General features: G+C 36.7%; 1 protein-coding gene across 4 annotated transcripts in view; it reads left to right on the forward strand.

Annotated features, from left to right (window-relative positions):
- The first annotated feature begins 2,340 nt into the window (after window positions 1–2,340).
- Window positions 2,341–12,743, forward strand: part of LOC141438178 (A disintegrin and metalloproteinase with thrombospondin motifs adt-2-like) — a 40,016-nt gene continuing 29,613 nt past the window's right edge. For 2 of the 4 annotated variants that reach the window (XR_012452458.1, XM_074101918.1), the window contains exons 1-2: window positions 2,341–2,570; window positions 11,741–11,907. Coding sequence is in view for 3 of the 4 variants with exons in the window: in XM_074101918.1 (XP_073958019.1) it covers window positions 2,496–2,570; window positions 11,741–11,907 (242 nt within the window). In the remaining variant the exon portion in view is untranslated. Of the gene's footprint in view, window positions 2,571–8,135; window positions 8,362–9,825; window positions 9,976–11,740; window positions 11,908–12,743 lie in introns of those variants that run through there. The other 2 variants (XM_074101921.1, XM_074101920.1) reach the window with 2 other exon arrangements.

Consider the following 12,743-nt stretch of genomic DNA (forward strand, 5'->3'; position numbering starts at 1 on the left):
GTTTTTTACTAAAGTGTACTTAAAGATATCTTGACTTCGACTGTACTAGTTTGGCACAAGACGGAGTGAGGTTTCGGCATTCCCCGGAATGAGTCATCATGTTAGTCATAGAGGTACCCATTTTTGAATTAATTAGGCACAGTGAGTAGTATTATAAAAAAATAAATTGTAATAGTTTAATACAAAACATATTTTACATAAAATACTAGCCGCTGCCCGCGACTCCGCCCGCGTAGAAGTATGAAAAATAGTTTACGTCCTATTTTCAGACCTTTCAGAATTCCATAAAAATCGGTCAAGCCGTTTCGGAGGAGTTTGGTCACAAACATTGTGATACGAGAATTTTATACTTATATTAGAAAGATCTACCTACGTTTTGGAGTAGTCCCTTTCAACTACATAATGTAATTCTAGAAAAGCTTATTGCACCGTGAATCTAAATACCTATTTAAGGTACCTATATTAGACAGGAGCTATTTAACTAATTATTTATTTATGTAGGTATCTATTTTAAGGGTTTAATACCTCAGTCGGATCATGTTGTTGTGTACCTGTCATGTAGAGGTCTGTTAGCTACCCCTTGGAGCCGTGAAAATCTCAAACTTCTAATGAACTAAAACAATTACTTTGCTCACCCGCGACCTTATTATGATAGCTACACATTTATGCAACATGCGTGTTCATGCAGTTCCTCCACCTCCACACTCTAAGAACACACACAAATCACACAAACCCATCTATCACTACCACCACATTACACTGACGCGTTTCGAACTCGACCAGAGCTCATCTTCAGAGCAACAAAACCGTACACCATGCTACCAGATGTTAAACTAACAAACCAAAACAAACGTTTTGATTTGTCACTGTAACTCCCAAGTACCCACTATTTTTTCTTAAACAAAACTACCCACAAATATTAATGAACTTTAATCGTCATAACTACCTTGAATTTTTATTTACTCACTGTTAAGGCGTGGATCCGACTCGGATACCGCTACCGCTAAAAGTACACATTGCCACTGAACGAAAATGGTCCTAACATAATATAGTTTTTCTTAGAAGCACTTATCTACCCGAAGTGCCATTTGCGAAATTTAATTTGGTCATTTGGCAGTTCGTTAGTAGCTTTGTTTGATTAGGTACTTTCCAACACACTTACCACAAGTGGACCACACGCGATTTTGTGTTTGTCGTTGGAATTGCGTGTAATTGATGTTTAGAAACTAAAATAATGATGACCTTTCTATGCTTTTTACGTGGATATTAACCTTAATAATAGGTACTCAGGTACCTAGTACCTATGTATAAAAATCCGTAGGTACTTGGTATTTTACCAAGTCCGACCCACTTCGTTAGAGTATACAGTCGAGCAAATTGAATCATGACCCAGGGTGAAACCTTTGCTCTACTAATGTCATGTTGACATCTCATACATTTGTCAAGGAAATCATAGTGGAAGGACCCTGGACCTAAAGTATGCGGTTTCAGGTTTCCTGTGGTTTTGATATGTTATAGATTTCAAAGTCCTGAACAAAAGTCTCTAAACACTAAACTAAACCCAGAAAGGGACTCGGAAACAGAGGTCACCCTTAGAGACTTTTGTTCAGGACTTTGAAATCTTATAACATAATCAAAATCTCAGGATATTTAACTGAAACCACATTTTCTATACTTTAGGTCCGGGGTCCTTGATTATTAAAAAGTTGTGGAACCTTTTATGGGTCATGATTCAATTTGTTCGACTGTACCTGCTTAAATTTAAAATTTCCGCGTATTCAGTAGCTTAATTGTAGGCACTAACGCAGCGCTCGCTTGTACCACCTTTGTTTGTAAAAGAGGTCAAGTTGACTTTACTTGTTATCGTATCGCACGCTGTCAATAATTCTGACGATGTGTCAGCTCATGCTAATAATCATAAGCGATGGTTAACACTTGCAGATGATTTAGGTATTTTTTGTTATATTTCTAAAAATAATATTGCACTACTAATTAACACAATAGCAGGGGTGATTTTACCTCTCAGTTACTTTTTAATGACTGGATAGCTAGTCCTTTACACAATAATTTTGACATGGTTGGATGGTTGATTCAGAGACGCATTATTTCGATTAAAAGCTTTATGATTCCGTGATGATCAATGAAATTGAAAACCATCTTCCATGAAGTGACGGATAAGTGTCGCAGTGCTCCCCCGGGACGAGCGTGGGCGGTGTCTTGACAGCCAAAATGTGCACTTTCCTTCGACTTTCTCTCAGAGGTGCGAACGGTGTTCACTGGGGGCTCGCGATGCTTATTCGGTAGCTGGCGCCGCATAAGTGTACGCGCTCTAATCGCGGCATAACAACGGTTCGGTCCGCGGCTCGCACGGTGCATCGCGCTCTTCAGATATTCAAAGCACCTGCATGACGCTTCAGAGTGCCAGTTTATAAAGTAGTGCAAGGGCCGCCAAGATCAGTTCGCGAAGAGTCGGAGTGCAATGACAGTGCGCAACCATGGCGACGAGAGTTGATATAGTGATCGTGGCGCTATTCGCCGTGCTGCGTTCGGCCGCGCCGGCGCATTTCCCTGTAAGTTTCCTCGAGGGCGCGAGGGCGGGCGGATTTACAATTGCTATTTAGTTTTGATATGTACGAGTATGTATCAGAAAAAATAATGAAACAAACACAATTGATAGATTTTAAGATAAATATTAAACTTATATATTAAATGGATCTCTACTAATCAACATTTGAGTGAATGAGAGGAGGAGCATGTAATGTAGATTTTGTCGCGTTTTTTTGCTGTAGTTTTTAAGATTTGGTCGAGGGCACGAGGGCAGACGGATTTAAGTACGTAGGTACATATATACCTACTACATACTTGATTTGCTAACTCTGATTTGATTTTCTATACAGTAAAAATAATAAAATATACTTTTATTTATTGCATTACAACAGTTGTACTAACTAAGGGTTGCATGTGGATGACGTTACATTTATGTAGGTATTTACCAGTACAAACTCAATCAATTAAGCAATGAATGATCAATTTCATATTTAAATCACTATTTAAACTAACTTTTTGTAATTGTCAATTGGAATATTGCTTGTTGAATCTAGACATAGGTAAATGAATCAATTATTTTACTATGTACCTACTTACTATTCCTTAAAAATATTTAAGTACTTGTAGTATAAAACTACACCTACTTATGTCTAAGCATACTTTCAAAAGTCAGCATCAAAGTTAATGAAAACTAAAAAAAAACAGTAGCTAAGTTTATCTTTAAATAGGGAGCGGCCAATGTGGGCAAAAATATCGGTACATGCACTCTATTATTAAGATTTTAGAGTTCATGTATCGATATTTTTGACCATCTTAGCCGCTCCGAAATATTTGATGGATGGTGACTGTTCATGTAAATATTTTAAGATAAACTTAGCCACTGTTTTTTTTTTAGTTTTCATTTACTTTAGTTACTTACCAGATTATTAATTCAGGCTTATATTTTTAATTTGGCACCACATAACTGTTAGCTATTTAAAACTGACTTGGAAAAGTTAAGTATTTTTAGTTAAAAGGATATACTTAATACCTACTTCAGATATAATCCCATGTAAATTTTATCAAAATCCATTAACAAGTTATAATTTAATCTTGTTTGTTAAATTTGTTTGTAAATAGATCGTTGATGAAGTCTCGAGGATTTTTCCCGTTGTACCTGATTGTTTTTTTCTTCAAAATTTGTCCTGACAATGTTTTTTTTTTGGGATAAAACAACATTAAAAATATTTAACACAATGGAAAAAGAAAATAAATAAAAAACAAAAAAAACGTTATTACTATTCAAGGATTCGAAGTCAGGGCCTCGTGCACCGTAGTTCACGCGTGTACCACAACCGAACGCCACCTTGATCTACGGAGCGAGTGTTGAAATAAACCATAGCTTTCGAATGAAATAAGATTGTAATCAAAAAAATATATTAGGTGCGTTCCCGAGAAAAAAAGGTTTTGACATACAGACGGACAACAAAGTGATCCTATAAGGGTTCCATTTTTACTTTTTTAGGTACAGAACCCTAATAAAAAACACTAGAAAAACACGCTTTTATAAATGCACGTAAAAACAAGAAAAAAATTAGGGATCGTTCAAGTTGTCTCTATTTCTGGGCTGAAGTGTAAACTATGTGCTTTTAATTATAATATTTGATTGTAAAAGCGTGGGGCGCTGGAACAGTAAGTTAGTATTAGTATTGGTAACAAGAAAGTGTTGTTAACAATCAAATATTATAAATAATTAAAAGCACATAGTTTACACTTCAGCCCAGAAATAGAGACAACTTGAAAGATCCATAATTTATTTTTTGTTTTTAAGTGCATTTATAAAAGCGTGTTTTTCTAGTGGTTTTTAAACTATTAATTTATTTTTTGGTCTTTGATAACGAAATATTTTACAAGACTTTTCTGAGAAATCCAAAACAGCTAAGTATTATGACACGATTTTCCATCATGAAGTTCCAGTTCATATCTTCTGGCTCCATTTTCAGATCAGTTCGACAGTACCAATTATTGTATTGTCATCAGAACTACATACAGCTACAACCCTTGGAAGATGGTTACATTAGTTACCTTAGATTCCATTACATAGTTAGTTACATACAGGTCGACCTTATAAAAGCTTGTTAATAATTTTTAACAAAAAAGTTAAACCGACTCCAAAAAAATAAAAAAATAACAAAAAATGGAACCGACTACAAAACCCTCGAAAATATTTTTCTAGGTACTTACTAGCTCGAAGTCGGTGACTCAGCACGAGCCAGCAGGAGTGTAACTATATTCGTCTACCTCACATAAGCTACATACTATGGGTTTCCATCCCTCCTGCTGTGTCATGCTGAGTCACCGACTTCGAGCTAGTAGGTACCTCGAAAAATATTTTCAATGGTTTTGTAGTCGGTTCCAATTTTTTTTTGGAGTCAGTTTTACTTTTTTATTAAAAAAAATCTGTATTTCTCACTTTTTAGTGATTCGTAGCCAAAGTACATCTCACAACGATTCCATTAAGCCCAAACACGGCTTAGTGACGCTGTTTTATAACAGAGTTCCGTTGCCTACCTTCTGGCTTCAGCATCAGATTAGTTCGAAAGAATCATTAACTTAAAGTTTCTTCTTAGTCGCATATTAATCATGATCGTTTATAGACGAGCGAGCATTCTTAGCTTTGACGAGTTCCATTGGTCATCTGCGGTCTTCTTCATCAGGTCCAGTTTACCAAATGATACGTTCTGAATGTAAATGCTTATCTTAATGCTAAAAATGACAAAATCGCGATAGGTGTGCCCATAAAATTTAAGGTTTGCCCTCGATTTCCCTAGAATCCCATCATCAGATCTTGACTTGGTGACTATGGAACCACCTCAATAGAGTAGGTACTTTTTCGAATAAATTAACAATTTTGAAAATCGGTCCACAATTGACTGAGTAATCGGTGAACATACATAAAAAAATAAATAAATACAAACATTGCAACATAGAACCTCCTCCTTTTTTGATGTCGGTTAAAAATGATGATTGGTCTCTAATACCTAATGGACGTTAAGTCATACATCATATATAACAAAGTTTTAGGTCCTATGCTCTTGCTATAGCTTTGTTGAGTTACAAAACAATTCTATGTCATCGGTAAAATTTCTAGGATCAAGGTCAACAATGCTTTTACGTGAATACCTGCGTACAGTTCTACGCAAAATGCGACGCTACGTAGCTACGCCGGGTAGGTAGTAAGTATGCGTAGGTAAATTGAATTCGTACCACATTTAAGAACCTTACCAACTCTTGTCAAGGGCACTCATCTTTCAGTACTGTCGACAGTTATTTTATTTGTTTGGTCCTTGTCCGGGACTTAGTTTTGAAATATGTAGGTACATTACTATCTTCCTTTATATTTATGTATTACACGTAAAACTCTAATGATACTATCAGGCCAACTACCTATACCTACAGGGTGTAACATTCAGATCGGTCAGTAGGTATGGGAAAGTCTGAAACTATAAGGTATAATACTAAGATCTGTTCTCAGGAACCATGTCATAGATTTTAGTAACAAGAAAAACTGCATTCAAACATTTAAAAAAAAACTTGTACTCAGCTCGGGAATCGAACCTGGACGATTTGAAAAATAAAACTTACATTATTAAAGAATATGAAATAAGTACTATGCATTTTATTCATTTTAGGTATCGTGTTTCATAGTAACATTTATTGATTATGACCTACACTATCGATATCCAAATAGAAATAATGTAATTAAGTTTAATTTTTTAAATCAACCGGGTTCGATTCCCGTTCTGAGTAAAAGTTTTTTTTTATCTATGAATGCAGTTTTTCTTGTTACTAAAATCGATGACATGATTCCTAAGAACAGATCTTCGTATGTCGTATAGTTTCAGACTTTCCCATACTGACCGATCGGAATGTTACATCCTGTATAATGCCTACCTATGTAAAACATGGTATAGATAGCCCAGGAGCACGTTCGCATCTAATAAGATTCTTTCAATAACATTATGCAACAGAAAGACGTGCAGGGTGAAAGGGGGTAACTATGTTGCAAAACACTTTCGCAGAATTGGTTCAAAAGCAAGTTGCATAACTTAATTGAGTTCAGCCGATTCCGCGCGGCATCACGTACCGTACGCAGCGTGTCACGTAGTTTTTCATTGGGTAGTTCATTGGGCGATGATTCACGGCGAGCTTTGCGCCGCGGCGCGGGCGCACCGCGGCTCTCGGCCCGCGCTTGAGATCGATGCTGATGCGAATCACTTTCATTATCTATCACATTCAAACGTAACTCAATCGAGTTTCGAAATTGAAGTAATAACTTTTAGCTGTCGATTGCGTCGTCGTTGAGGAGGCCGATAATTCACTGGAATGCCATTGTCTAGCTTTAAAGAAAAGGAAAAACAAATAGTTTTACTTTCCCCTTTACTTCGCTCACATCCGCTAATGTCGAACCTACACTTAGCTGACTCACGTGGTGTCGATTTCGGTTTCACTAACCTCCATCAGTTTGACTGACTTGCCGAAACTACTTTACTCGGTGCTACACAAATAAACCCAATGAACAACTCAAAATTAACATTGAAATCGTCAGTCGCATACAGTCGGGGCTCATCAATCATACACCTTCGTTGTTATATTTTGATGTGGATGTCAAGAGAAGAAAGTTACGTTTCGTGTTCAGAAATCATTTAACATTTGTTTGGTAAACACGTCCCTGAGTCAATTAAAGACTAACGTCGCTAATTGATGTTTTGATTAAGACGTTTAGTGAAGGATCATTTATTAATTAAGTGGTGTCAAGAAGCGTGGGAACAGGGCGCGGCGCCGGGGAGGGCGCCCGCGGCGCGCGGCGCCCGGCGCGGCCCGACCCCGATTATCGCCGCATTTATCAATGCCTTGTTGACTCTACTTTGACGCGTTCTTGATGCCCACATTGATTGCATTGTTCAGCAAATTCTCGGAATATTAGACTCAGCAAATGAAATTAAAGTTTGAAAGCGAGTGAGTCAGATCATCGCTTAATCTGAGTATTCAATACATACATCACCATTATATCGTAGTGGAACCCGCCGAGATTAAAAAATCTCTCTACTCTAGTAGATGCCTCTGCCATTATCCTACTAATATTATAAATGTGAAAGTTTATGAGTGAGTGAGTGAGTTTGTGAGTGAGTGTTTGTTACTTCTTCACGCTGAAACGGCTGGACGGATTTGAATGAAATTTGGCAAAAAGTTAGTTTATAACCTGGATTAAAACATAGGCTACTTTTTATCCCAATATTCTTACGGGATAGGGATAAAATCTCTTAAGACCAACCACTGGGCTTAGAGTCATGAAATTTGGTATGTAGCTAGCTGGATGTCAGGAATAACACATAGGCTACTTTTTATTCCGATATTCCAACGAGATAGCGGTAAAATCTCGTATTAACAACCGCTGTATCTAATGATTTACGCGTGCGAAGCCGCGGGTAAACGCTATTCAATAATCTCAACTATTCGAAGCACGTAACGCTTATAGAGTTTGCGAGAACGTTGGCGCTCTCTTCACAGAAATAATACAGACGCTAGTTAACAACGACGCTCGTCGCGCTGCACATGTGTGCCTGTTCCTAAATACGTAGGTACATATAAATATCGACAGAGTATCGACAATACATTGTGTACATGCGTAATGCCAGTAATGCGTAATACACGCGCTTGACTTTACAAAACCACTCCACAATGTAAAGACACGCAAGTCTATAATACCATAAGGCCTTGATTGATCGTGATAATTAATTTTGGTTGCGAGTGATTTTGATGAGATGTGACGCTGTGCGTTTCAGTTAAGTTACATTAATTTGATCCTTTTAAACATTTTAGGCCTCTCACAATTTTGTGACTTTGTATTAGCTATTGAGACATGTAAAATACGCTACTAAGATACCTAAATATGTAACGTCACCAACGTACGTCTTGGTAGATACATTATGTTACACGCTGCACGATTTATTAGTAAAGTAGCTATTTCCCGCGACTTGGCGTACGGAGAATTCGGCTATCGCTACCCCGCGGGAACAATAAGTAAGTACTTACCCCCTTATTCATAAACGACAATCAAACCTATTTTAGTTAATATGCCGCTAAAATTCGTTTGTCCTTATCTGTCACTTCGACATTTGTATTTGTTAGAAAGGGACAAAGCATTTGTTAGTTAACATAGGCTTGTTAAGTTTTATGAATAAGGGGGTTAGAATTTACCGAGATAGATAAAAATTATATACCCAGTTCTTATTGAAAAATACATTATATTAACAATAATTTAGTAAAAGGATCGTCGAAGAAATAATTGACTATGAAGCTTGAGGTCCCGGGTTCAATCCCCGTCGGGATAGATATTTGTATGAATGAATATACGCGTGTTCTAGAGTCTTATCGTGTTATATATCTTATGGATGTATGTCGATTGCTTGAATGACATAAATAAAGGTTGGATATGAATTGAAAACATGTATTTACATAATCTGCATGTATAAGTCTGCTTATCCGTTGCTTAGTCCCCAAAGTCCCCATAATACAAACTTTGCTTAGGTTGGAACCAGGCCAATTGTTTTGTCAATTGTAATATGCTATTTAGGTTTTTATTTTCAGGTATTTGATGCCGACCGTTTAGCTTAAACACATGTCTTGAAATTCCGAAGAATGCGACGAACTATTTAAATTAGCATGCAGTCAACCATTTGATGATAATATCGTAATAAGTTCGGTCGCACTTTTTCCTAGAAAAACTCAATTGGAGTGGGCGGGGCTGGGCGGGTCGATACAAAGTATAGGTCATCACGTATGTAGCCGGGCTCACTAATGTTTCCAACCGTTACGAATGTTTTGAATTCACCAGTCTGTGGTCATGTCATGACGTGTGTGATTTCAAAACGCATATTTTTGAGGTTCCGTAGTCCTACAAGGAAGAAGGAACCCGTATAATTTCACCATGTCCGTCAGTTTGTCTACCTGTCTGTCCATCCGTCTGCGGCTTAGCTTAAAAACTGCAAGTGCTTCCTAGACATAGAGCGGAAATGTTTTTTTCACTTCTCATGCTCGTAAAGTTCGTATTTATGCTGGATCTAGGCGACATAAAATGACTTTTTATGGTCTAGTGCGTAAAGTAAAATCTTGGTCTAAGACTAAGGTAATCAGGTGTCTGTACAGCCACTAATAATAGTAGATTGTTGCACCAAGCAGAAAGTTATTTATTACTGCACCGAGTGCCGATTTGGAGCCCGAGCGTTAGCGAGGGCTTTTAAAAGCACGAGGGCAATATAAATTACTTAATGCGAGGTGCATAATCTGCTTTTGTTTCAATTATTACAGGAATAGTAGACGAAAAAAAACTCATGCTAAACCATTAATAGGAAAGAAATGTCACGCGCACTCGATGATTCCATTTTTGTAAGTTTACATTCGCACTCTCAAAAAATGTCCACGGAAAATTCACAAGGTTCCCGCCAATTTGTTTTTTTTTTTAATTTCTTACTTTTTTTTGCCAGAGTTAGTATATATAGCAGATATTTTTACCCACGATCTGTCAAATTTCGGATGGGAGCCAGGTTGGCCAACCAAACACACAAAGTTTTTTTTAAATATACGGCTACTTACTATTTTTGGTAGGATTGGTAGCAACATTTTTTTGTACGCAATCTGTCAAATTTCGTAAGACCGTAGGGTTGACCAACCTAACACTAGATTTTTTTCCACTATGCAGGCTAATTTTATAGCAAAAATACTTGTTACCTCGGTCGTGCAATTAAAAAAAATCTAAAACAATGCAGTAAAGGATTTTCATACATTTTTTCTGCTCTAGAGCAGAAAAGTCCCGCTTTGTGCTGCGTATTTAGTGCGGGTTATGATGAAATTAAAGTTTCTATATATATTTTTATTAGTATGATTCAAAACCTCTCTACTTACCGGAGACTTTTGATCATTGTCTGGCATTCTTAACTTTCTGGTGACTTTTTAAAGATGTAATGGCGACTGTACGTATCATTTTTGAGTAAAGGTTTTAAATGTGATTATTATATTTGTGTCTTAATCATCGGATTATATACTGAGTTGAGCGGCAAAAAAGTTGCTCCAAAAATGTATGTCGGTTCTTATTTTAACTGATCATTACTTAGCTGAATAATGTTTTTGCTAAGATTAGAACTGTGACCAGTAAAGTAAGTTAGGTTAGAACTGCGACCACAACAGTCAGAACCGAACTTATGCTAGACGTATAATGTTAGACGAAAAATAATTATGTCAGTCAAACAATATATGAAATAAATTTATACAAAATGAAAATTAGGTCAATAAAATTTTAAGTGACCTAATTAGGCAAAACAAAATTATGTAAAGTAGGTATACGTTTACTTACGTATCTAGATATAAAAGGTTAAATAAAAGCTTTTGAAAAACACAAATATTTATTTTGTAAAAATATACGTAAAATTACTGACACTTGAGGTATCCCATTTTAGGCCTCTAGGTTGGCAACGCATCTGCAATACCCCTGGTGTTGCAGATGTTTATGGGCGGTGGTGATCTCTTGCCATCAGGAGACCCACTTGCTCGTTTGCCATCCAGTCGAATAAAATAAAAAATACGTTAAGTAGATATTATATATACTACCTATTCAAAAGTTGTACCTTGTTTTGCCTTAACAACTTTACAATATACAATATTACTTAACCTGATGGCTAATTTTACCTCATTTTCATTTTAGTGAAAGTCATTTTGTATACAACGTATACCTCATCATCATCATCATCCCAGCCTATATACGTCCCACTGCTGGGCACAGGCCTCCTCTCAGAACAAGAGGGCTTGGGCCTAGAGGCCTAAAATGGGATACCTCAAGTGTCAGTAATTTTACGTATATTTTTACAAAATAAATATTTGTGTTTTTCAAAAGCTTTTATTTAACCTTTTATATCTAGATACGTAAGTAAAGTAAAGCACAATAAACAGTAAAATCAATAGATTAGCTTATTTTCAGTTATAGCTAAGTTAGTTTATATTATTTGTATAATTGACGAAAAAATATCAAAGTGATTTGGAAATTAAGTTTGGCTTTTTAAAAAATCTTTGGTTTGGTTGGTCTATTTCCCCACACAGATCACCTACTAAGATTGAATGGATTGTACCTACCTAATGTTATACGGTCGCATGTGTTCAGGAGTTGCCGCCCCTGCCGAGCTGGTGGAGCGAGGGCGCGCGCGGCGGCGGCGGCGGCGCAGACGTGCAGGTTGTGTACTTGCCCGCGCTACTGCCGCGGGAGGCGCAACTGGCCTCGGACCGGCCCGACGACGTGCCGCTGCCCTACAGCTTCGATGCCTTCGGTCGGTGAGTCGCTTCTACATTTAAACATAGCCTTAGAAGCACACAGAATTAATAATAAGAGAAAAAGAATAGTATATTATTGCAGAGGGCGGGAAAAGTCATTTCGCGGATGAGTATGGTTTACGAATATTATGAATATGAAATACAAATCCACGAAATTACATTCCTGCCAAGGCCTGTATACTTACTGCTTTTCTCCAAATATGCGAGGAAATAAAACGAAAACATTATATTTATTCGACACAATATGTTTATATAACAATCTACCTAGAATCTAAACAAAATTAACACTTTAATAGTAATAAAAATAAACCTTACTGATAAAAGATGCTGCGCTACGAGTTAGGAGTTTATGGTGTGCCCATTAGGATATTTTTGTCACCGCTTGTAGAACTCATTTTATTTTCGTATAAATAACACGGCAGAAAATCTTTGACAAAATGAAATTCACGTTCCCGCCTCAATTTCGATATTAAAGATTTGGGTCCGAATCGTATACTTGGTTCCTCATAAAATATAGTAATCAAAATAAATTAAAATAAAACTTATAAGATTAGTAAATATAAGTAAATATTATAAATTTTTACTTTTAGTTAAAGCGGCAATTCCTAAACGCACAACATTAAAAAAACATACCTTTGTTACAAAATATTTAGCAGTGCGAGAAGTCTAAATACACCTTATTATGATTTGGACACAATCATTATTGGCATTAGCTAAACGCAGAAAACAAAGTTTTTTTAAAATCTCGGTTTTTGTACGTGACTATTGAACAATTGGCTGGCTGTTTGGTGGATTTTCGGTCTTGGATGAAATTAAACTAAAAAAACCTGCACAAT

The sequence above is a fragment of the Choristoneura fumiferana genome, chromosome 18 (genome assembly GCF_025370935.1).
Source record: "Choristoneura fumiferana chromosome 18, NRCan_CFum_1, whole genome shotgun sequence".
Classification (NCBI taxonomy): Eukaryota; Metazoa; Arthropoda; class Insecta; order Lepidoptera; family Tortricidae; genus Choristoneura; species Choristoneura fumiferana.